Genomic DNA, 24835 nt, shown 5'->3' on the forward strand with positions numbered 1-24835 from the left:
GCTTTTAGCAGTCTCTGGAAAATCCTCTCCTCTTGCCTTGCTGCCAGCACTGAGCAGGAGCCAGGAATGTCACATCAACAGAGGCAAAGTGGGTCTAAACTCTGGGGCTTGTGCCTCAGCTCTGCAGCTCTGTGTACCCTTAACAGCTTCAGCTTAATCACTTCTGTGCCACAGCTAAGGGCAGAGCCATTCCCTTGGCAGAGCAAAGCACTGATAGGCAGCAAGGCAGCAGAAACCCCACCAGGCTCTCCTGCCAGGGAAGGCAGCACTGAGAGAACCTTCCAGGCCACAGGCCATGGATAATCTAAGAAAGGAGGGGAACAAACAGGCAGCTGTTAAAATTACAGCTCAATTTTTGATAGAGAAATGACAGATCAGGGTAATTAAAACACAGTAGCACTCTTGGGAGAGCAGAACATGTTACTTCTCTTGCAGAGCTAAAACTGCAGACCCAGACTTGTCAGCAGTGGCTGCAGGACACCAGGAGCTGCCAACTCTTTGTCCAAGGGCAGTTGGCTAATTGGTGTCTCTGGGAATCATCTTTGTGCAAGACAACAAGCCCCAGCCCTGCTGCAGCCCTGCCAGCCCAGGAGCTGGCTCCTGCCTAAAGAACAAATCCAAAAGCTGTGCTCAGAAGGCAGGTGTCTGTGGCATGGTCCCAGTGACAGGACAGCCCCAGTTCACTGCCTGCTGCTGCCACTTGATAAATCCTCCCTCAGCTTCAGCTCTTGTAGCTCTTGATCCCTGAGCAGAAGTTTTCCTCCCAGCCTGTGAACAAATATTAAAGCAGCATTAAAAAGCTCAGCAGTCTCTCTAAGAGAACACAATGTTCTTCCATAATTCATCAGTGAGGGCAGAGCATTCAGCTCTGCTGCAGCCCCACTCTCTCTGCATAGCACATCTCTCCAGTATTTCTCCAGATCAGTGCAGGATACAGCATCACTGACAGGCAGGCACTGAGCTGCCATCCTGCTGGAGAGGGAAGCAGGCTCAGGGGAGATGGCTATCAGCACCACAGGAAATTGTGACATGCAGCTGTGCCCCCCATCCCTGCTCCTGACTGACAGTGCTGCTGATAAAGCCTGAGTGCTCCTGAACTCCAGCTTTGCACAGACTCTGAGCTGGAGCAGTGGATGTTCTGCTGCTGAAAGGCACTGACTGAGGATGCCAGAAACCCAGAGCAAGGGCAAAGAACCAACTCCCAAAGGGCTTTAAGCAGGTGAGAGGCACTGATTGGAATACAAATGTGCAGCTTGCCTAGAACAAGGAGCCATTTGCAGGCAGGTCAGGGCAGTGCTGGGCCTGGTGACCTGGATCTTGTCAGTGGCCCACCAGCCTTGCTGCTCTCTGGGGGTCTGCACATCAGAGTGACCACCAGACACCCAGCAGCAGCTGCTGCCAAGTGCACCATGACTGTATTTCTAATTACAGGCTGATTTCATCCCAAATAGGACCAAAAGCCTCAACATGGAGACCCTGGTAACTCTTAGAATCCCTGAGAGAACAGAAGACCTGCTCTGCAGCTCTGTCAGAGCTCCCTGCTGTGTCTCCCATCTGGGATCAGGACTGCCAGTGCCTCTCACAGCACAACAACCCCTTAGCAGCCACCTGGCAGCAGCAGTGGTGGCACTGGGCACTGGAGCAGGCTGCACACTCACCTGGCTGTCACACACTGCTCACCATGCAGTGCCCAGCCTCCCATCTTACCCTGAATCCAAGCATGCATTTTCCTAATCCTGTTCCTTATGGGGCACAGATGCTATCCCTGTAAGGTGGGAAGGGCAGCACAGCTCCTGAGAGCACCTCTGGGAGGGCAAGCACCCACCCCAGAACCATCCCAGCTCACCCAGGCTCCCTTCCCACAGCCATTCCCCACTTACAGGAACGATGGCTTCCAGCAGGCCCAGCTGTGCTGCACAGCTGGGCTGCACCGCAGCACTGCTCTCTCAGTGACATCCAAGTGACCATGAAGTGACCACAGCACTGTGTCAAGAGCTGCTGCAGGAGCAGGGGCACAAGGGCTCCACATCTGCATGTCAAAGTAAGCACTGCCCATCCCCAGGCAGTAACCCCTGCTCCCCAGGATGCAGATGCTGGGGAAGAGGAAGGAGTACTTTGAATTTGCAGATGGGAATGTGCCAGTCACACTTGACTGCAGTTATGTTGAAAGATTTCAGAAAAGCCTCACTCCTGGCACAGTCACAGCACTGCAGGATGGGAGAGCTGGCACTCAAGTCACGTCCTGCTTCCAAGAACTGGCTCCTTTCCCTCCCTGCCTCCCTTATTAAAGCATATGGCTGCTGCCAGAGAAGCTGCAGTCTCTGCAGTGCACCTTCTGCATGTCTCTTACCAGCAGAGGATGCACCACCCATCCCACAGCTGATGGGGCTTGCACAGCTGCCCCGAGGACAGAGGCTGGGTTGGTGGTGCACACCATCCTCTCAGATGTGCAAGGGGAAAACACCCACTTCTCCAAAGGGAAACACCAAGCCACACAGATGTTAGCTCCAGGTTCCTTGACCCACACTGGCAGAAGTCTCAGCTCCAGTGGTTTGGGTCCCTGTGCTGCTGCAGGAATCTAGGGGCATGGGCAGTGTGCTCTGAGCACCCCTCTGCTCCCTGCCCTCCCCACTGCAGCACATCCAGCACTGGGAATTGCAACCATCACCCACTGCCATCCTGACACTTGACCACTGACAGCATGTCAGGGCAGGTCTGGGACCAGGAGAGCAGCTGCAGAACAACCACAGCCACCCAGACACCCCCCTGAAGGAGAGCAGGGTCACAGCCTTCCCTTCCCACCGTTGTTACAAATGCTTTAAAGAGAAAAGAAAACCCTGACAGGAGCCAGGCATTTAAGCTCTTTATAAAATTAAATTGTGCCTTCAATTATGGCAGAACACAATAGTAGATAGATAATCTCCATAAGTTTAAATCCATAAATACCATCAGCAAAGCTGCTGTGATAGGTGAATTCCCAAAGGGCACCTCCAGCAGGGACACAACAGCAAAGCCATTTGGCCACAGCCCTTTCTCTGAACAACCTGAAAGATTCCTGGGTGCCACCATGACACAGGGGTCGTAGTCCCTTAGCAAGACTGTCCCAGGCAGCTGAGGGCTAAAGGAGCCCAATGTCAGGGCCAGGGCTACACCCAGCAGAGCTCTCCAATTCCAAGCTAACATCATCCCTGCTTCCAGGGATTTTTTCCCCCCCTCAGAAACAACAGTGCTTTCAGATCTACTGCTCCAGAAGCCTGAAGGCTCCCATTAGCACCTGAGACAGACTTACCTCACCTCAACACCTGAGCAGCAGGGAGAACATGCCTACCTCAGAGTCTGAGATGGAGACCCGATGGGACTCTATGGTTGGTCTCCTGATTATCCGTGGGGATGGCCCTGTGGCATAAGGGCCACAGCCTGGAGTGCTGCTGGAAGCCAAATAACCTCCTGAGGATCTTTCCTGAAGGGACAGCTTCCTACTGGATAGACCAGGTCTGGTGAGAGGTCTCTTGGGAACGTGCCTCAAGTGAGCATCTTCTGACTGTTGGGAAGGCAGAAATTCATTGATTCCCACGTCACTGCTGACTCCATTTCTCTGGATGTCCTTTATGCTATCAGAAAAGACTGTGTCATTTTCTTCAGGGTTGTCTTCACCATTTTGGTCACTTCTGTCTGGGACAACAGACACGTCTATGGCTGCCACCCTCTCCACCAGTTCAGTCTGTGTGTCCATGCCTCCATCCAGGACATTTGCTGGAGAGTCCCCCATGGCTGTGTCCAGCTCGTTTGCTCTCAGATGGTCACACAGAGAGCAGTGATGTTAGTGCTCAAAGGCTCCATGAAATACCTGAGAGGAATCACAAACAGAGGCAAACTGAATAAAAATGTTCCCTCAACACAAACACAACCAGTCATTTCTGGCTTCTTCCAGCATGCAGGAAAGTGAAGGCAAAACACTGGCAGGCTGTAAACCAGGTACCAACACTCAGATTAAGAGGGAAACCCAGGCATTGAGCTAGATAGGAAAGAGATAAAAATGAGATTTTATCTGATGTGCAACAAGTGACACAGCTGAAGAGATCTTCTCCTTCTGTAGCCAGACCTACAGCCAGCCAGAGATTACAATACTGAGAGAAGCATCCCAAGAGCTGAGGGCCAAGGGTCGAACTCTCGACCTCTTGAATTCTTATTTATAGGATTCAAGAGCTTCTGGCATGGACCGAAACCCAACAGGCACAACAACTCCACAGCCATTTAGGGCTCCCCAGGAGTCTCTCTGCTGCCCTGTAGGGCCTTAGGGAGTGTCACAGATCAGCCAAGCCTGCTGACTTCCACACTGCCATTTGCAACATGGTCAGCAATAGCAGGATTTAAAAGCAAATCCGGTTCCAGGGTCGCCCCTGACCCTACACAGTTGCAGTCTGTGTGCAAACACAAGTTAATCTTGCTGCCCCCTGTATATAAAAGCTACACTGATTTGCAAATCAACAATGCTTAATGATTAAAGCGTGGTGGGAATCAGCTTTTCCTCGGGAAAAGACCTACAGAACACAAAAGTGCAATACAAAGCCAAAATTGCTGCATAAAATCGCTGTTTCCTGGATGCTAATTTCAGTCTCAATTTAAAACAGATTTCAGTCTTCCCAGCACAGTGCAGTGCAGGAAATGATCCTCTGCAGCTCATGGCTGTCAGCACTTAATCACCTCTGAAGATGCAGCACTGCATCATTCCATCCCTGAGCCCAGATCCTGTGGACAGGGGGAGTCCTTGACTTCACTCACAGCATCCCAACCTGCATCCAGTGAATTCCAGAGTGGGCTTAACCCTGAAATATTGCAACCTGTGGTTCTCTGTATTCAAAGCAGGTTGTGCATAAAACCCCTGCAAGCCAGGTGACACTTGCATCTCCATTTCATTTACATGAGGGACAGGGTGGGGGTGAGTGAGTCCAAAGAGCCCCAGCCAGCACCAGCCTGGGAACACTCACAACCCTTGCCAAGGAGCACAGGTTGAGCTGGGCTCAAAGCTGCCCAGCAATGCCCAGTTAAACACACTGCAGTGAGCTCTGCTGCACAGGGATGACCTCCTGAGTCCCCCATGGCAGCCAAGCTCAAGCAACCTTTTATATCAATGAGAAAATTAAGATCTTAAGATTAAGATCTTGACTGGAGGTTTCACCCTAGGTCATGTGCCAATCACAGGGAGACAAGCTGGGCACTTGGTGTCACAGAAAGGGAATATCCAAATCTAAGATATTCCTTCCACATCCCACTGTTCACCTCCTTTCCCCACTCCTGTCTTTTCTGCAGGCTTGCCTGAAACTAATTGACAGAAGTGTCACTCACTCAAAACAGTAATGAAATGGTGAGATCAGCTCCAAAAGCTTCTATTAAAACTATATTTAAACACGTCAATCCCCAAGCACAAATCCCCTCTGGAGCCAGGGTGCAGGCACTGGGGGTGGCTCCCAGCAGTGAGGGGAGGCTTTGGGGTCCAGCCCAGCACTCCCTGCACGTGGTCCCACAAAGCCAGGGCACAGCAGCACGAGCCTCCCCTCTGCCAGACCTCCCTGCCCAGCTGCAAACCAGCAGTGACCCTGCAAAACCAATCTGTGGGAACCCACCAAGGGTTTACTGTCTGCAAAATGCTTTTGGGAAGCTTGGGGAGCTTCTGAGCTGAACAAGGAGCAGCAGGTCAGGGCCACTGCCAGCCTGCAGTCACCCCAGCTCCTCTGCAGAGGCTTTCCCTGCACTGCAGAGCCTGGGGAGCAGCAATTTCCCAGTGACACATCTGGGGACATGCCTGCATGCTTGGCTCCAGGAGAAGGTCATCTCCTCAGCCCCAGGGAGGCACAGGCAGTGCCCAGCCCTGCCTGCAGCTCAGGGCTGCTCTGCACCAGCCCCAGCCCCTGCCAGGCTGCTCCATCACAGAAATCATTCTGAATGAAGGCAAGGAGGGAGCAGAAATGCTTCCACCCTTTAACCCAGCTTGCTCAAAGGAGAGGAGGAAACCTCCAGGTCACCCAGTGCTGAGAGATGTTTCTTCTGCCCACAGAGAACAAACCCAAGGACTCTCCTTGATGCAGCTTGAGCCCCTGGACAGCCACAGCTCACCTCACTCCCAGGCAGCACCAAGAGGAAAATAAACCTGCAGCTGAAGCCTGCAGCTCCTACACCTTCTTCCCTCCTCCTGCCACCAGGTTTTTCCCCTCAGTGGGAGCAAGGGGAAGGAAGAATCTGCCCACGTTGCTGTGTGGATGGGTGTGAAAGCCCACAAACCACCCACCTGCACTGAACATTTGTGAGTCTCCTGCTGCTCAGCCAGCAGGAAAAAAAGGCCAGGAGCTCAGGGAAGAGCAGCCCAGCAAACAGTGATGCTTGTGTCAGTCACCTGAGCAGCTCCTCAGCACCCAGACCAGGCACACAGGGTGTCTCCCCCCCAAAAGCTGAAGCAAACTTGCTCAGTTCTAACCCACAGCACAGGCTGCAAAATAAATCCTCAGCTAACTGAAAACTGAACTAGATAAACTGGAGATAAACCCCATAAATCAGTTCATCCCATCAAAACAAACAGACCCATACACTGCTGAAACAAACAGCACAGTGCTGCTAAAAGCAGGCTAAAAAATCCAGCAAGACTTTAAATAAAATAATTGTTCATCTGTAGAGCTGGGCTTTGTTTCAAGTTCTGCTGTTTTGAAGGATTCCTTTTCACTGATAAATCCTCCAAAACTGTATTGGAAAGCTTATTTCTGAATAAGCAAATCAGTTAAGTGCAGCCCAGCCTCAATGTGCATAAACTCAATACAAAAAGCAACTATTCATTTCTGCAAGGCTAAATCAATGGTGGATTTGCAGTTTTTCAGGCTGTGGCACAACCATACCTTGCTGGAATGGGAAATCCCAGCAAAACAGAAATTCTGCCTCCACCATCTCCCAGCTCCTGCACAGCTTTGCTGTCCCTGCTGGTCCCCCACAACACTGAACACCTGCTGTAGAGCAGAGGAAAATGCTGCAGACATGAACCAAAGCTGCAAACAAGCTCATATGAGCAAAATTAATTTACTTACAGCTATCTTATATACCATTTCTCCCTGTAGCTATTCCTCTGCTGCAGGCAGATTGCCACTTCAACCCTGATTTTCACAATATATTTATCAAATGGCTGCATGTGTTTCCCAGACTGGCACTGAGCAGAGAATGGTACAAAAAACCCTTCTGAAAGGAATGTGATCCCAGGGAAAACCTCTCTGTATTTTATGTGGGAGTGGGAGATGAGCAGATGCAATTAATTTTGCTGCTCAATAAAGTATTCCCAAGAATTGTTTGAAAAATAAAAAAAAAATGTAAATCTAGTTTACTGCCTGGCTCATCCTCTTGGCCAACTAGAAATGGTCCTGTCAGAAAGGATGGGGAGGGTAAAAGGCCCTGAGCCACAGCAAACCCAGCTTCACTTCCCATATTTGCTAGAGACTGCAGAAAAGTGACTTTATGGCTTTGTTGCAGTTCCAGGTTAAGAGGAATGATGCTGCCTCTCCTTTGTGTCCCTGAGAACACACCTGCCCTGTGCTGAGGCCATTGCAGGGAAAGAATCCCAGTGAATAATAACTGTCATAAGCATTGCACAGAAAGGGTTCAGGCAGATTCTGCTGCTGCTCAGTCAGAGGCTGCAAGTGCTCATGGCTGGCATCCCCACCAGGGATGTCCCCCTGAGCCCTCCCTGCAGGCACATCCTTTACCTGCTCCTGACCACACAGCACCCACAGGCATTGCCACAGAGAGCTCCCAAAGGCCACTGCAGCTTCACTCTGGGCTTTACTCTGCACCAGCAAGGGCAGGGATCAGGCCAGGCTCTCCAGTCAGTGCAGTGGTCCCTGCCCCAGGGGATGCCACAGAATTCACACAGAATTCACAGAATCACTGGGTTGGAAGAGACCTTCAAGATCATCGAGTCCATCCCAGCCCCAACACCTCAGCTAAACCCTGGCACCCAGTGCCACATCCAGGCTTTGTTAAACACACCCAGCCAGGGATGGGGACTCCACCACCTCTTCAGACAGACCATTCCAGAACTTTATCACCCTTTCTGTTAAAAACTTTTTCCTAATATCCAACCTATATTTCCCTTGGTGCAGCTTAAGACTGTCATCCCCATCACCAGCATCCACCAGCTCAGGTGAGATCCCCCCAGGAATGCCCTCCTGCCTGGGGCAGAGCTGGCAGCACACTCAGCCCTGCCCTGTGTGTGTTTTTCAGACACTGCCCCAGCAGCACAGCCACCATGAGGAATCCACTCTGAGTGCTGCCAGCAGCAGCAGAAACTCCCTGTAAGGAGAGCAGCAGCACCTCCTGGGCTGGGCTGCCAGGCCCTGGACAGCTCCTCCAATGACACTTTAGAAATAACAGGCCAGCAAGTCCCTTCCAGAGCCAAAGCTGTCTCCTCACACCAAGCAACACAGATTAGGAGTGTTTCCATCCTGGAGTGTCTCCCAGTTGTGCAGGATTTCCCCAAGCACTGCTACCCTGGTATGAGGGAGATAATTCCACACCCCCCACCTTGACCCTATCAACCTTCCACACACGTGGGAGGCACTTGCCCCAAGCCCACTCCAATACCTTTGGTCTGGAGAAGTTTGAGGGGAACGTGGATCCCACAGCCATGCCCTGGAGCAACATCTGAGCTGCCACAAACCCCACAAGCAGTAGGCAACACATGGATCTGCAGATAAATGCACCAGCCATTTATGGGTCTCACTGCTATGGTGGGAGAGCAGCCAGAGGGTTCATTTTTCCTGCAGTAATTAAATTCAGAGCATGTTGGCACACGTTGCAGCTCTGCCCACCCCTGGCACACCAAGCAGGGCACCTGAGGGTGAGATTGCCTCTGCCCATCTCCACTCACAGTGCTGCTGCCAGGAATCAGACCCTGGAGAAGCAAATGAGCTCCATGGCATCTGTGACAACCAGTTTCAGACATCGCTGGCCAAAAGGCAGCCCAAAGCAAGAGGTAAAGGACAATAAGAAGTTGCAGCTCTGTGAAGCTGAAATGAAGCAAATCCCTGCAGTCTTTGCAGAGCTAATGAAGGCAGGTGTACACTGCTCTGGACTGTGTCCTCCCTGGCAAGGGGCAGTAATCACTTTGGTGCTGATTTCTGACTAGAAGCAGAAGACATTAACACAAGTAAATGATGAATAAGAACATACTGTTGGTGCTTTTTGCACACACGCCACATGTTTGCTTTGTCCCAGGGCTCACAAGGCTCTTGTTTCAGGGCACAAACAAGCACATCTTGCAGAGAAATCACTCAATCCTGCTGTAATCATCCAGCCCCACTTCTCTGCACAGCTCTTGGCAGTGAGCCTGGCTGTTGTGCCACAGCTGAAAACCAGATCTGAAGCAAGGTGCTTTGATGACTTGTGTGAAGCTCCTCACACAGCTTTAATAGGAACCAGGGAATGAGAAAGAACAGCAGCTTCTGCAATTCAAGCACTGGGTAAGAAATCTGAAAAGCAAGTTCAGACCCCTGCTCCTGCCAGGCTTCCTAAATGACAACAAACATCTCCAGACCACAGCCTGGAAAATGCAGCATTCTACCTCCTCCTCCTCCTCAGTCCTGTTCAAGGCAGGGTGCCTTCCAAAGGGATTTTGGGGCCACTTCTGCCCCTGAGCTCCAGACAACAAGCAATGCAAGGTGCACAACTCTGTGCTTGTCCTGCTCTCCTCTCTTCTCTCCGAGAGGCCCCATCTTGAAGGCAGAATCTGGGGTTTTGATCTGATAAAGGACTGAGGCTTTCATGGCCCTGGATGTAAAGTATAGATGCCCACGTGGGACACAGGCTGAGCTCAGCAGTGATCTCCTGGTATTCCATGGAAAAAACAGAAGCTACACACCATGAAGGCTGTGCAACCACTTTTCAGAGCAATTAATACCATATTTAAAATAAGTTTTGAAACTAGCCAGGATGCTGAACCAAGATCTCCAGTCTACCAACCTACAATTCAAGAGATAACAATCACCTTGTGCACAGTCCTGAGCCTGTGAAGTTTTACAAAAGATTTCCCAACTGCATTATATTTCATCCCTCCATGTTCTAATTATATGGTTAAATACATTTGCATAATCAGATGCAATTACACTAATTGCATATATAAGCAATAATCAACCAAAAATTGCTCTGAAGAAAAAAGTTTCTACTTAAGGAATTTTCTGTAAGAAGAAAACACTGAGGAATGCCAAGTCTATCTAAGTGAGAGTGATATTAACATTAAACGCCCCAGATAATGCAGGTGAAACAGGAGCCCTGCCAGAGCATTATCTGAGTGCAGCTCTGTTGGCACACTTTAACCATGTCTTTGGTGGGGACAACACCAGAGAAGTGAAGAGCAGTTGTGCTCCTTTGTGCTCAAGCCCTGGCTACAAATGACTTTGGCAGGACAGGTTTGGCTCCTGTGTTTTATTGTGTTCCATAGCAGAGGTTCAGGGAGACTTGTGGGCATCAGCTCCTGCTGCTGGACTATATTCACTTCTGCTTTAATCTCTTAAAGCTGTTTATCACTCTATGAGCATCAGAGCAGCTTTTATTTGCAAATTGCAGCTGGGAAAGCACGAGGAACAGGCAGTGAGAGGCACTCAGCCCACATATCCCACAGTTTTTGCTTTCAGTGATGCCAGGTGCTGTGACTCACCAAGTGACCACAAACCAGCACACCCCAGCACACACCTCCACACCGACTCTGGTGACAACCTGAGCTCAAATTGTAACAAATCCCATTTGCCCTTGTGACAAGGGACACAAAAGCCCTGTGGGGAAGGAGCCTGGCCACTGTGCCAGCCTGATCCCAGCTCCTGACAGGATGGCAGTGAGGGATGGGAGGATGGAGGAGGTTGGTGGGGGCAGAGAGCCCAAGTCCAGTCCTGCTGTGACCACCAGCCTATCTGGGTGCTTTGCCCACTTCCAAGTGACCCTAGGGACAGCAATGGGAAGGATTTTGGCATGTTGATATGCACACACAGCCTGGACAGCATGGGCACCCCTACTCAGGTGTCAGGGGAGAACAAAAACCCATTTCTAAAGCTGCTCTCAGCCAACACCAACTCAGACCTCAGAGCCTGCCTACCCCAACCCCTCTTCCAGGCAGCATCAAGAGTGCAGGAGTTACCCCAAATGCAACCTCCAGGGAAAACTGCTCCCCAGAAACCCCCTGGAAAAGCAGCACCTGTGAGAGTACTTGGTGCTGCAGCTCAAGGTGGGCACAGACAAGAGCAGCTCACCCAAGAGGATCAGGGCAGGACATGTGCCATGCAGGGAGCAGCTCCTGGGGCTGAACATGAGCAGGGGAGAGGAGGAGGAGGAAGAGGAGGAAGAAGAGCCGTGGCTTGCTGTCACTTGCTGGGCTGAGAGGCAGTGATTCCCAGGAGAGGAGGCAGCCCTGGCAGGGAGCACAGCTTGCTGGAGGTGGATTTAAACAGCCAGTGAGGGGGTGCTTCAAAAAATAACTGAGAATGTCAGATTATATGAAAGTTGAAAGACTTAGATGGTTTGTAAAATACTAACAAGTAAGGTAGTAGCCAAACTTTATTGATTAATGAGCAAAATAACTGCCTCAGAAGCAGGGAGGCTTTAATATTTCGGGCCTTCATTGCAATATTGGCTTTCCAAACCTCTGTACCAGAGCCAGGTAAATGGCAGGTTAAGGAAAAAGGTTTTCAGTTGTTCTAAGGGAAAGAGATTGGTCTCAGTTGAGCTATGTTCTGCTGCAATCCATAATGAACCTCAAAACTGCCCCAGAAGATGATACAGACTCGTGTATCACTGTTTGTTGTGATAAACAAATTAAAAATGAAGACATCAAGAGGACCTGAACAGCCTCTCAGACTGCAAGGGCTAAGTCTAATATTCCACAATGGCCAAATCCCCACTGATCTCTTGGAGTAGAACCAGGCACTCAAACCAAACCTGTCCCTAAGCCAGTGCAGCTACCAGAGCCTTGGGGTGACTTTGCTGGACAGCAGGAGCAGGGCAGCAGCAAGCAGCCTGTGGAAAGCACCTCTGTGGCACAGAGAGAGAGAAAAGGGAATAGAAGAGAAACAGAACTCAGAGCAGAATTCACAGCAATGAACTCATGCACAGATTTGTGTGAACAGCCACAGCACAAGGCACCTGCCCTCTGGTTCTGGTGTAAGGTCTGGTTTTTAAGCCTGGTGAGCCCAGCCTGCAGCAAAGGCTCTGGAGCAGCAGGGAGCCTGGCAGCCAGGCAAGGCAGCTCTCACACACACCAACCTGTCACCCTGAGGAACAGAAACCAAGGGCACACAACAGCTGATCTTGTGGGACTGCATCCTGCCCCCAGAGCAGAGCCCAGGAGACACACGAGGAATTAAATCAATTAGGGGGGAGGGAAGCTGCACACCTGGAGCTGTACAGACAGGCTGCTGCTTTACAGCAGAGGCTCAGCCCAAGCTGCACATTGGCACCCAGGACATCTCTGCCCTCCTCCCCAGTGTATTCATTTCACCAGCCCATTTCTCAGCTCTGCCTGCCCCCTCTGCACCCACAGCACCTTCCCTACTGACTGCCCTGGCTAACTCTGCTCTCCAGGTGCTCACAGAATTCCCCCTGCTGCTCAATACATAAGAATTCAATTATAGAAAGCAAATCACTGCAGAACAATGCTGGTTATTCAACCTAATAGCTATTCAGCCTAATGCTGGTTATTCAGCCTAATAGCAGCACAGTGGGATCTGGGGAAGGACACATCCAGATCATCAACACAGCAAAAGAATTCAGCATCATACACCACTGCCAGGCTTAGATCTCACAGCACAGACCAGCACTGTTTAAACAATTGTTTAAAAAGCACCCACAACGAGCTGAACAAGCCACCAGGCTGAACAAGTTAGCATTTATATATGTCAGGTCTTAGAGGTTTATCTCCCTCCCAGATAAGGAGAAAGCTTTCAGCTGCCTTTGAGAGATCTGGAGGTATTTCAGGGGATATATCAAGTTGCTTAGTTCCGTAAGCCAGCTGCAGTGAAAAGTCTTTTCAGCATTTTTAAAAACATTAACTTCCACCTCTTCCAGGATTGCAAATCTACAATAAAAGTCTAAGCACAAAACACTGCAGGCTTTCTTCTTCCCAGCAGTACAAACACAGGTAAAGATTTCTATTCAAGGTGATCTTTGCAAAGAGTTTTAAACCAGGGAAATTATCCCAGCACCCATCTCTAAATGTCCCTGGGCTGAAGGGCTTCACCAGCTCTGCCAATCTGCATAGCCCCAGGCAAGGGGCAAAGCACAGAACTGCACAGGGCAAGGCAAAACCAGTGAACTCTGTTTTGTTTGACAAGACAAATGGACTTCAAATTCAGAGCTCCAAGTATCTGTTCTATTTCCACATGGGTAACTTCCATCTTCTGATAATCCTCACGTCTTTAGAAACCCCAGGACTTGAAAACATGTCCTCAGATAACCTGCACAGTATCAAAGGCAGCAGAGAGGCTCTGGACAGATGATTCAGGCTCTGGGGGATGAACAGATCCCACAAGAGTCAGAACCAGGTACACCACAACAATTATCCTTGTCCTCTTGGAAATGCAAAGGGTAGCAGGCTTCCCACTTCCTTTGAAGCCTTAAGCTTTAGCCCTTTAAGCCTAAATGCACTTTCAAAGCCCGGAGGTCAATGACTGGAGATTATCCAGGCAAAGGCTGCTGGGGAGAAAGCTGTTCTTTTAGAGTCACTGCAAGGCTATCCCTGAAATTCAGGCTGATGGCAACTCAGCATTTGTCAGAGTGAAAAGGCTTTACAGCACCAAAGGGCCAACAACAGCTCCCAGGCACAGCGTTAGTTAAAAAATGAACATGAAAAGGCTGAACCCAGGCTGGGGTTCCAGGCTGTCCTGGGACACCAAAGCAGTGCTCCTGTTCTTGTGGCTCAGGACAAATGCTGTGCATTGTACTCTGTTAAAATAGGTTAGAAACTGTTATAAAATAGTTGATAAGTGTTAATCATGTACTGTTAGTTTGGTTATGATAAAAGGGGTTAAAAGGGTATTTATAAGAAATTACACCTCAGTAAAGTGCAGCACCCCCAGCGAAACGAGCCAGCCTGGACAGAGCTGTAATGGGCCAATCAAGCAGCTTAAACCTTCATGTGAATGAAGGATCCAAAAAGAAACCAATCCAAAGGACAAAATACAGGATCAAAAGGGGTATCTGACCCAGGGAAGCTGTGCTGCTACACCTGAATCATCAGGGCCATTGCTGCTGAAAAGAAAACTCAGTGCCAGCGCTGCTCCATCCTCGAGGGAACGCTCCTGCTCGGGCCTGGGCCCTCTGGCTTTGGGCCTTTATTTTTATTGTAACAAATGCTGAAATCACTTCAGTACTGGGAGCTTGCTCTCATTTTTAATACGTACTGTTAGTTTGGTTATGATAAAAGGGTTAAAGGGTATTTATAAGAAATTACACCTCAGTAAAGTGCAGCACTCCCAGTGAAACGAGCCAGCCTGGACAGAGCTGTAATGGGCCAATCAAGCAGCTTAAACCTTCATGTGAATGAAGGATCCAAAAAGAAACCAATCCAAAGGACAAAATACAGGATCAAAAGGGGTATCTGACCCAGGGAAGCTGTGCTGCTCCTCCTGGAACATCAGGGCCATTGCTGCTGAGCAGCCCCAGCGCCGGCGCTGCTCCATCCTTGGCAGGAACGCTCCTGCTCAGGCCCGGGCCCCTTTGCTTTTGGGCTTTCTTTTTATTAGAATAAATGCTGAAATCACTTTAGTACCAGGAGTCCTGTCCCGTTTTTAACATACTTGACCAGCTGGGCTCTTTCTCAAGTGTTACAAATGATGCAAAGCCAGGCAAGGCAAGTTTCTGGTCACCACATTGGCAGGTGCAGGAGCAGAACAGAGGGTAAATCTGCTGGCAGGGAAGAGTCCAGAGAGTGTTTGGCAAGCCAGGGTGCAGTCCTGCCTTGCATGCCCCAGGGAGCTGCAGGAGGCACTGCCCCAGCTGCAGGGACAGACAGACAGACAGACACTGCCACTCGGGCACCTCTCTGCACAGTCACCTTCCAGCCTCCCACCTGGACTGCAGCACCTTCCTCCTGCTTACAGCAGGCAAAGCCAAAACATTGAAAATACAACTTAGAAGCCATCAACCTCCACAGGATTTTTGGGCTCCTCTCTTCCCTGCCCTGGGCTCCACTGCAGCTGATACCACTTGCAAATAAAACCTCCATTTGGCTGTTTGCTGCTCAAATTTTCAAGGCAGGGGAAAGGCAAACACTGTCTAAGAGGAAAGGGTGATAAGAAAATATGATCTGTGCAGTTTAATAGCAAGCAAAGACACGTGGAAGGATGGGATGTGGTTGACAAATGTAGTTTGAGCATTGCTCACACAGCCTGGCCTGGCCTGGCCAGGAAGGGAGCAAAGAAGGAAAGCTCTAAAGCCAATTGGGCTCTGGTAGCAATAGCTGATCCCAACAGCTGTATCCCATGTCCTGGAAGAAATCCCTGTGGTCCAGGTTGGGGTGTCACTGGCAAAGGAATTGCACTGCTCTGGCTACTCAGATATCCTTCTCCAGTTGCTATGGGGAGAAAAATCAAAGAACAAGCCTGGTAACAATGTGAAAAAACTAAGTAGAGCATGTGTTTAAAAGCCTTGCTGGCTGCCAGCCAGGGTGCTCAGCACCTTCCAGGTTGCATCCCAGAACAATTAGTCTGTGTGCAGCCACTGAGTTTCCCAACACACTGCTCACCTCTGGGATGGAGATGTTGGCTCCACCCCAGCAAAACACTTAAACACATTCTTGAACTTTAATTGCGCTCTCAGGACATCAGAAGGGATGATCACCCATGTGCCAAAGCGTGAACAACACAGAAAATCTCAGCCTAAAACATGTGGAAATGCTCATAGGAGTGTCTGGGGAAATGTGTTTCACATGTGTCTGAGAGGGAGCTGCCCAGTTACTGTGGGAGCCATCCCAGGGCTGCTTTCCCAGGAGAACAGGAGGCCAACAACATTTTCTTCCACATTTCCATTTTCTTAGGCCTGCAGGGCTCTTGTCAAGGCATTATCAGAAAAAACTCTCATTGCATTAATCCTCTTAGGAGGGGTTTACCTCCACCCATCTTTCTTCCTTTCACTAGTGCACACTGCAGCTCAGAAAGCTCTGCATGGTCAGTGAGGAGAGGGGATTCCCTTGGAGGCAGCTTTTCAACTATCTTCATCTGGAAGGGCTTTTTGCTCAGTAACAACAGCAAAACACTGACATTATTTCTGTTACTACTATTATTATTATGATCATATTATAATAACATATCAGTACCATTCTTTTGCCTTTGAGGCTAGCAACTGTAGCTAAATTAGTTAGGTGAATTTAAAAAACATTTTAAAACAGAAACCCAAAAAACCCCTTCTTCTGCAATTAAGAGACAAAGCAAACAAGACAACTTCTTGAGGAAGTGATGGATTCCTCTTGACTTGAATTATGTGAGAGGAGCTGTTGATGAAATCCTCCACACCTGTGACCCAGGAGATCTAGCACAGGCAACTAGAGAAAACTGAAAACCTATAAGCCTGTGAATTATTCTCTATTACCTGACAAAAGACACCCATAGGAAAACTATTTTTAGCTTTCCTTTCACCAGTTCTGTTTAACAATAAAATCCAATTCTTCAGCTGTTTCTGAAAATCTTGCCTAATGCATTTCCACAGTGTCTGTCACCTGCCATGACCTACCTGTGTTTCACAGACAGTGCCTACTCACCAAGGGCCAGAACCACATTTACACAGAGCAGTGAGGAAGAGACACTCCTGCTCAGGGCCACCCAGACACCACCTCAATGGTCAGTGAGAGAATCCCAAATTTCTGATTCCTGAACTCTGCCTATTTCGTGCACCTTTGTACTATTCCTCTAACGAGAACACCTTTGTAAGAGTAGACCTATAACAACAGCACATCATCACTCCTTGGACACAAACCAAAACTGGGCTCGTGCTTTCAGACCTGCTTCTGACAGTCAGTGCACCCCCATTTTCAACACTGGAAGCAGAGATCAGAGTTTAGCCACATCCAGCTTAGCAAAGCCTAAGCCCAAGCCAGCAGCAAAGCCCCAGGTGATGCCCTGTGTGACTCTCCCCCTTCAGCTGCAGCCCAGCCACAGGGGCCAAGTGAGATGCAGAGATCCCACTGTACCACTGAGCTCAGCTGATCCACCAGGAACCCACACTAATCAGGAATTAGATCAGGAATTGCCTATTTATGACTGTGAGATCAGAGAGATGAAAGATCAGAAAGAAGAAGAGAAGTCCAATAGGTTTACTTGCTTTATAAAGCTTACAGTGGATTACAAAGGAATTTCCCTAGGCTCTCAGATCTGCTATTCACTTGCTTACACGTGTGCACACTTCTGAACAATCATAACTCAATTTCATCAATATTTTGGTTATAGAAAAAATAGAATTACACATAAATAAAAGTTGAGAACAAGGTTTTATTTGCATAGCAATGTTGACTGTTTCAGGGGGCAGCTTCCATCTGAGGGTGTTTTTACTCACTGCTGGTGGCACAGGAGTTTGAGAATAGGCTCAGACCAGACTTGCACCTGCCCACAAAAGGGACTCACTAGAGTAAGCTGAGAACAAAGCTTGAGAAGTCTAATCTAAAGTCTGAGCTCACTCTGCCTGACCAGGAAGAAAACAGCAACATTTAGGTCTTACATTGTTGTGGAATTAAGGAAAATCTCCTGGGATACACCATACTCACAGGGCAGAGCTGTTTCCTCTTCTGTCTGATGAAACATTCCATCAGGTTCTAGATGCTATTAAAAAGATTATCAAAGGCAGGAGTGGAAATCTTCAGCTCATCCCCACCCATCCCATTCTGGAAGCACCCAAAAGAGAACCACTTATTCTAAAAGTGACTAAGACATGAGTCATCTGATGAGTAAGCACATTGGCTCTGGAAATCTTATCCAATCCATGACCATCTCCAAGTCATTTCATTACCTAAACCCTTTATCCATTTTATCCATTAATGCAGCAGCACTCCAAGGCCAGGAAGAAGCTCTTGTTTCCAACACCAAGGTAATTGCAGCTTATCTTGTCCTGCTATGAGAGACAGAGCACAGCCAGGAAACCCTGCAGAGCAAAACCTCCCAGCAAGTCTGCATTACACAGCACTCTGAAAGTCAGCTCTGGAGATGCCTCCAGCCTCAGCCAGCACTTGAGTTAAGCTGTGCTGGCACCAGCCCCTGTGCAGCTCAGCACCCTGCAAAGGCAAACACAAGCCCTGCTCCTGGCAGCAGGATGCCAGCAGGGCTCACTGCAGGCTGTGCCAGGACTGCAGCCAAAAGCTTTCCACCTCCTCCTGTTGCTCTCCCAAAAGCTCTCATATGAAGCTGCAAAAGCATTGAGTCAAACCACTAATGAGGCTTAAATATCTCTCCATTCTGGAGGAACACGAGCACCTCACAAAGCACATTTGCTCCTCTTCACAAACATTCACAGGCAGGGAACAGATGTGATCCCCAAGAATCCTTCTTAACAGACCCCAACAGATACCTTGATGCCTTTAAATGCTACCTTAAGATCCAACAGGAGATCTGTGGCTGATGTTCCCCTGCCCTCTTCCTAAAATGCTGGTGAGCACATTGGTGAGGTCTGGCCAGTCCTTGGAGGGTCCCTCACAGCCCAGCCCCAAGCACAGAGGCAGTGATGCACCCAGCAAACAGCCTGGGCACCCCCAAAATGATGAGTCTGTTCAGCCTGGCTTACAGGCCCCTGCACAGCCTTTCTTCAGGGCTGCTGATTTCTCTGTGTTCCAGCAGCACAGCACAAAAAGTACACTTGTAAGTGGAATAACTTCAAAGGACGAATTGGAGTTGTTCCACACCATTCCTCTGACATCCCACTGTGACCAGTGCCTTGGCATTGCATTTCCACAGCTTTAGGGTTTCTGAATCACAGGAGAACACAGCCAGGGTTTCCACCTGAATGGCCAGCCCTGTGAGCATCTGCCTTTACATAAACAAGGGTAAAAGAGCAGAGATTTCTCACCAGGGTTGAACTTGCAATTTGCCCCTGCTGGACTTTATGTTAAGAGTTGCCACCACCCACTTGCTTCCTCCACGGAGCCGAGGCTGCTCTGCCTCCATTATTCCCTTTGGCACTGAGGAAAGCTTTTCATCCCTTTGCTCTAAACCCAGGGACCACAACTCACAAACTGAAGTCAAATAACAGGACTTAATCCCCTAAACACAATCAGCTTTGGCTTCACAGCTGCTGTGCTGGTGTGGCAGTGATCTTCCTTGTCTGAAACATTAGACCATGTCTGCCCATGGCTCCTGACCACCTTTCTACATCCCACATCCCTCCAAGAAATTCAAGATCACCACAAAATAATCTACTAAAAGGGAAGATACCACCTCTGGAAGCAGAATGGAAGAAAGCCCACACAACAAGCTGGCCTGAGGATGAAGAGACAAAACCAAAGAAACAGCCCAGAAAAAGTTTGATGCTACCACAAAGCAGCAGCTGCCAGCACTGATGAAGAAAGATGAAAAGGCTGAAAATCTCCACAAAGGCTCCTTGCAGCTGCCTGCAGGTGCAGGTACAAGATTAAGAGAGGATAAGCTGGTTTTCAGCTCTGTTACAGCAAACACCTCTGAAGCTGTAGTGGGCTGACACTCACCCCCAGAGGGTTTGGATGGAGGTCCCTGGACTGAGAGCTCAGCTGTGAGCACAGCCCAGCTGCTCCCAGGATGGCACATGCCCTCACACACACCTTCCCAGACACCTGTGCACACAGGATAAAGGGAAGAGCTGCAATCCCACCAGAACATCATCCTCCATTGCCCTCCATGGTGATGGAATGGGATCCACCAGCAAAGTCTCCAGGAGGGAGGAAAACCCAACAGCCTTCAAGAGTGCACAGCAGCTCCAACACAAATCCACACTCAGGCAAACACATCCTGTCTCTCATGTTAAAGGCATCCTTCAAAATAAAAATTACCACCTCTTCTGCTGTGCTTGTAGCAGGATGAGATCTGCCTGCTCCCCACTGGGATAACTGCTCAGTGTCTGCCTCTGCCCAGCCACTCTGGCAAGCACTTACAGGGCAGCAGGGCTTCACTGGCCCCCTCCAGCTGCCCTGGCCATCACTCACTGGCTGCTGGAGCATTGCAGGCCAGCATGGTGCCATGGCCCTTTGAATGTATGCCTCTGGAACTGGTGAAAAGGGAATTCAAGGACAGACAGATCCTCTGAGCAGGCAAATAGCTGTACCTTGGGGGAAGAGAGAGGCAGGTAGAAAGCAGCTTACTGATTTCCTTAGTCCCTTTCTCCGGGAGTTCTCTACAGAGGCCTCAGGACAACCTCACCTCTGCAAGCCCATCCCCTCAGCTGTTTGCATCCAGCCCATGGACAAGGCAGGACTGCCCCCAAGGTAACCAGCAGCACAATGCCCCAGCTCTTCCCTGGCCACTCAATTCAGAGGGAAGCAAAGAAGCAGCAGGAAAACACCCAGGGTAAAACACTTGATAAAGATCATCAATCACAAGCCCCCCATTTCAAGCTGAGGGTTTCACTCTGCACAAGTCCCAGGGAGGTTACACACTTCACACAGATTTCTCAGCCACTGGGAAGGCTCCTTCCCACCCCACCATAAGCTCATTAGTGAAGTCAATAATGAGAGAGCTCCCCAGGGATGGATCTGTGTGCAGCCACCACCATCCTGTCCCACTGCTGGCACAGGATCTGCTCCATGGAGGGGCAGCCAAGGCAGCTTCCCTGCCACTCTGCTTTAAACAACCACAGCTCTCTGAAGTCATTAACTCATATAAACATTTCACGTCTGTTTAGGGAGCTCCATTTTTACAAGCATTCACACGTGAAAAGCAAACATTGAGTGCATTCAAGAAGAGGTAGAATCAAGAGAAGAAAAAGCTTCTGCTATAAATAGTGGAATATTCCTTGTATTTTGTGCCATGCAGTCTTTAAATCCTGTTACCTTCAACATCTGCATCTTCACTTTAAATGTTCTGCTTCCCCATACTGCTGCTGTAATTTTCACAAAGTCAAAGCAGGCCAGAGCATTTGTGGTCTGCCCAGAGGAGACTTGTCTGGCTAAAAATTTGTGCTCTTTCCAAACAGCCTTCTCTTCTCTGTTTGCTGTATCTTGATTTTTAGACAATAAGTGAGTCAGGGTCTGTCACCAACCCTATCTGTGTACAGCACCAGTGCCATCACCCAGTATGAACCATGAACAACATAAATGCAAAATTCTGCTTGTCCAGGGGCTGGCCCAAAGCTCACTGGAAAGACATTTCTCCAATGGCACATGGACCAGAGCCAGCATGAGCAGAAAAGCATGATGTGCAAAGGTGACTATTGGGAGAACACAATCATGCCTGATTCTCCATCAGAATGTCTTTGCACTTTCCAACAGACCAAAATAAGTGTGTGCACATGTACGCATGTTTTTATCCAGTGTTTTTGGCATAGGAAGCATTTTGATGCCGTGGTGATGGGTGCATCTTGTAAGCCCTTAAACACAGTGGATAGAGACAGACCTGAAGCCAATTAGGATAACAATACTGCTGAGCTTACATGATCCACAGCTACTCTGAAAGGGACAAAAATTTAACTCCTATGGAAAAGATCAAAACAAAAACCCAGATCCATTGTTAAACAGATTAATCAGACTCTTGGGAAGCTCATGGGGGATTGGGTTCAATCTCTGCAGCTGTTATTAACATAAGCCCTGTACAGCAGTAACAAAAGACCTGCCTAAGTCCCACTGTGCTGTTTGCTTTGCAATGAGACTCTGATCGGGCTCACAGCATTTAACACACACACTCTTCATTAAGGGGACAGGACAAGAGGAAGGAGTTGGCTGAAGTTTATACTGCAGCAAAACAAAACTCTTAATGGCCTTTTTTATAAGACAAGGACTAGCAGTATGGAAGAAAGCAGAGCCCCAGTGCCAGCAACACCTTTCCTGATCCAGCAGAGTCTGGGCACAATGCTGTGCAGGTCCCAGCCCAGGCACAGCTAGAGCCAGTCCTTTCCCAGGGGATGGAGCATGTCAGGGACAGAGGGGAGCCAGGGATGAGCACGTGCAAAGTGAGGAAAAGCACATTGTGCTGGCTGGAGTGAGCCTGGAGCACCATCCAGCTCAGGCACAGCCACAGATGGACCCAGGGCAGGAATTCTCCTGCTCACCAGTGCAGCAAAGGCACAGCCAGGAGAAAGGAGCTGAGCACAGCTGCAGGGGTGGGATGGGCCCTCCTGTGCCTCTGGCTCCCGGGAGAGGCTGCAGGGATGTGCTGTGGGAATGGGATAATGGAATCCAGAGTGAGAAGTCTCCACAGGAGAGCTGGCAGGTGAATGGAGCAGGGGGATGACAGCCTGCTGAGAAACAGCCTCCTGCACCCCTCGTGGGGCATCGATCACGCGCTCCCCAAAAATGCCCAAATGAGAGTGAAATACGACGCTGCCGCCTCCGGAACAGGAATTATTCATTCCAGAAAAAGCATTTTCATGCATCTCTCTTATGACTCTTCCACTCCTCTCCAGGCCCACTCACTCCTCTCCTGCAGAGGAGTCATTTGATGAAGGAACTTCTCTGATGGCAGCATTCTGCAAACTTTTTTTGTGGAAGGGTTAAATGAGCATATTCCTGCAGGCTTGGCCAGTGCCAGAGGAAACAGTGACAGCAAGGGAGAGAGGATTCCTCCCACTGTACCTGAGCATGACATCCACTTTGCTGAAGGCAGAGAGTCCTGCCACCCCTTCCACTGTGATTTTATCACACTGTTTTTCAATATGTGCAGATTAGAAGTAAGTAAGTATCTCAATACATGCTTTGTATGCTTAAGTCTTGTTAGAGCTGAGCAAATGCTTAAGGACATGAATTGCTTCAGGAAGCACTGCTGGATGGGATCTGTGCTTTGCTCACAATCAGGCTTTGCATGAATCCAAGAAGATTTCCAGGCACAGCTCAGGAGCCTGGGCAGGAATAGAGATGCTGGTGCATGGTTTTCCATACAGTAACATCTAATAATGGGTCCAGGGAGCATGTGGAGCCAGCAGGCTGCTGGAGTGTGCCCTGAGAGCCCTTGGATTCAGAACCAGTTGTATGGCTGGGGCAGGTAAGAGACACTTTATTTTTTTATGCACTTCTCTATTCCAGCCTGGAGGAGGAACCACTGCAGTAGAAGCAGTGAAGAAGCATTGCACAAGTCCCTGCTGGCAGCCCAATGCTTGGGAGCCAAGTTTAAACTCCTGGCTGTCATCACTTCATCAGACAGAGTCAGACACGTTAACCCCACCTTGGTGCTCCTCCACAAACTGGGGCCAGCAACTTTCTGGCTGGGGCTGGAGGACTGAGCCATCACCAGGCACCTCCCAGGCCCACATCTCAGTGCCACACTGTCACCTTCCCCTGCTCACACTGACACTGTCCATAAATCCACTGCAGCACCTGCATCTCCTGAAACTTTTATCTGGGACAAATGCCACCTTAGACTCTGCAAAAGCACTGCCTGGTGAAGACTGCAGAGAGCCACAACACCGACCAAAAGGTTTCAAGTGGTAATTAATCAGCTACAATAATAAAGACAAAGTTTATACACCTGTTTTAATCCTTTCAGTCAGCCAGGCTGCTGGTCTGCAGCTCTCTTCAGCAAGTGTCACATGTGATGCTCACTGCTCAGGCTGCACTCCTGCCAGGGCACAGCTGGTCCATGCAGCCTCACAGAAACCAGCACCAAGAAAAAATCCTGACCTCGAAAACACAGCCCAAGAAACGCTCACTGAAATACAGGAGCTGTGCTTTTAATGTAGACAGAGTTTCTACACTGGGCTTTGGAAACTGTTGTGTTCAAAGGTAATAATCAGGAAATAAGTGCAGATCTCCCCCCAGTAAAAGAAACAGGAGTTGTGAAAAAAGCTGGGATGCTCTCCACAGCCTTTGGCATTTGCCTTAAGTGGCTGGGAAAGGTTAGTGTCATTTGGCTCTTAGCAAGGTTTAAATGAGCTTCAGCCCTTTGTGAGGGCTGGCCAGTTTGACAGGGCTTAATTTATGCCAGTGAGCCCCAGAGCCCTGCAGACAGCCCAGGACAGGCAGTCAGACCAAGAGCTGCTCACCCCCACCATCCTCCCAGGCATGCCCCACTCTGGCTTCAGTCCCCTCCCCACCACAGCCCAGGGACACTCAGCCAAAATCACCCATCCCACCAGGGCTGACCAGACTTGTAAGCTACAAATTTAGCAGGAAGGTGCAAAAACCCTACCTTTATATTCCAGCTGGTACCTAATCCCTTGGACTCTCCTGGAGAGGTGCTCTTCATTTCCAAAAAGAACCAGGAGTTAATGTTCTTGCCAGGGCAGTTAACCAGAGCAGCAAAGCCTCTTTTCACTGTGCAGGGCCCAGGTGACTGTCTCCAGGGGATTAGCTGTTACCACATTTAGTTCAGTAAAGGGTTTAATCTCAGCTATGTTCACAAAGACTCTGAAGACATTCACCACTGAATTCCTGGGGACTGACACCTTCAGCAGCTGCAGCACACCCGGGACAGGCATGGAATGGTAACTGGTAGGAGCAGGGAGCTTTTTAACCTCTCCAGCACAAGAAAGGGCAAGAGACAGCTCTGTTTGAGGGATAAAACTACTGTCAGCTGCCAGCCAAGGGATGACAGGAGGGTGAAGGAGCAGGAGGGGTGAGGGAGCCAGGGGCAGGAGAGAGATTTTCAAAGCCCTCCAGGGCAGGCACCAAGTCTCTGTGCTGATGGTCACAGCAGCTGCTGTCAGGGACACGTGCTTGCCAAAA

General features: G+C 49.4%; 1 protein-coding gene across 3 annotated transcripts in view; it reads right to left on the reverse strand.

Annotated features, from left to right (window-relative positions):
• CAMKK1 (calcium/calmodulin dependent protein kinase kinase 1) overlaps positions 1-24835 on the reverse strand; it is a 93276-nt gene that overhangs the window by 50263 nt on the left and 18178 nt on the right. For all 3 annotated transcript variants that reach the window (XM_030231833.2, XM_009094892.4, XM_050981862.1), the window contains exon 2: positions 3329-3847. In XM_030231833.2, coding sequence (XP_030087693.1) covers positions 3329-3769 — 441 coding nt within the window. In that variant the 5' untranslated portion in view covers positions 3770-3847. The remainder of the gene's footprint in view (positions 1-3328; positions 3848-24835) is intronic.

Source organism: Serinus canaria, chromosome 19 (assembly GCF_022539315.1).
Source record: "Serinus canaria isolate serCan28SL12 chromosome 19, serCan2020, whole genome shotgun sequence".
Classification (NCBI taxonomy): Eukaryota; Metazoa; Chordata; class Aves; order Passeriformes; family Fringillidae; genus Serinus; species Serinus canaria.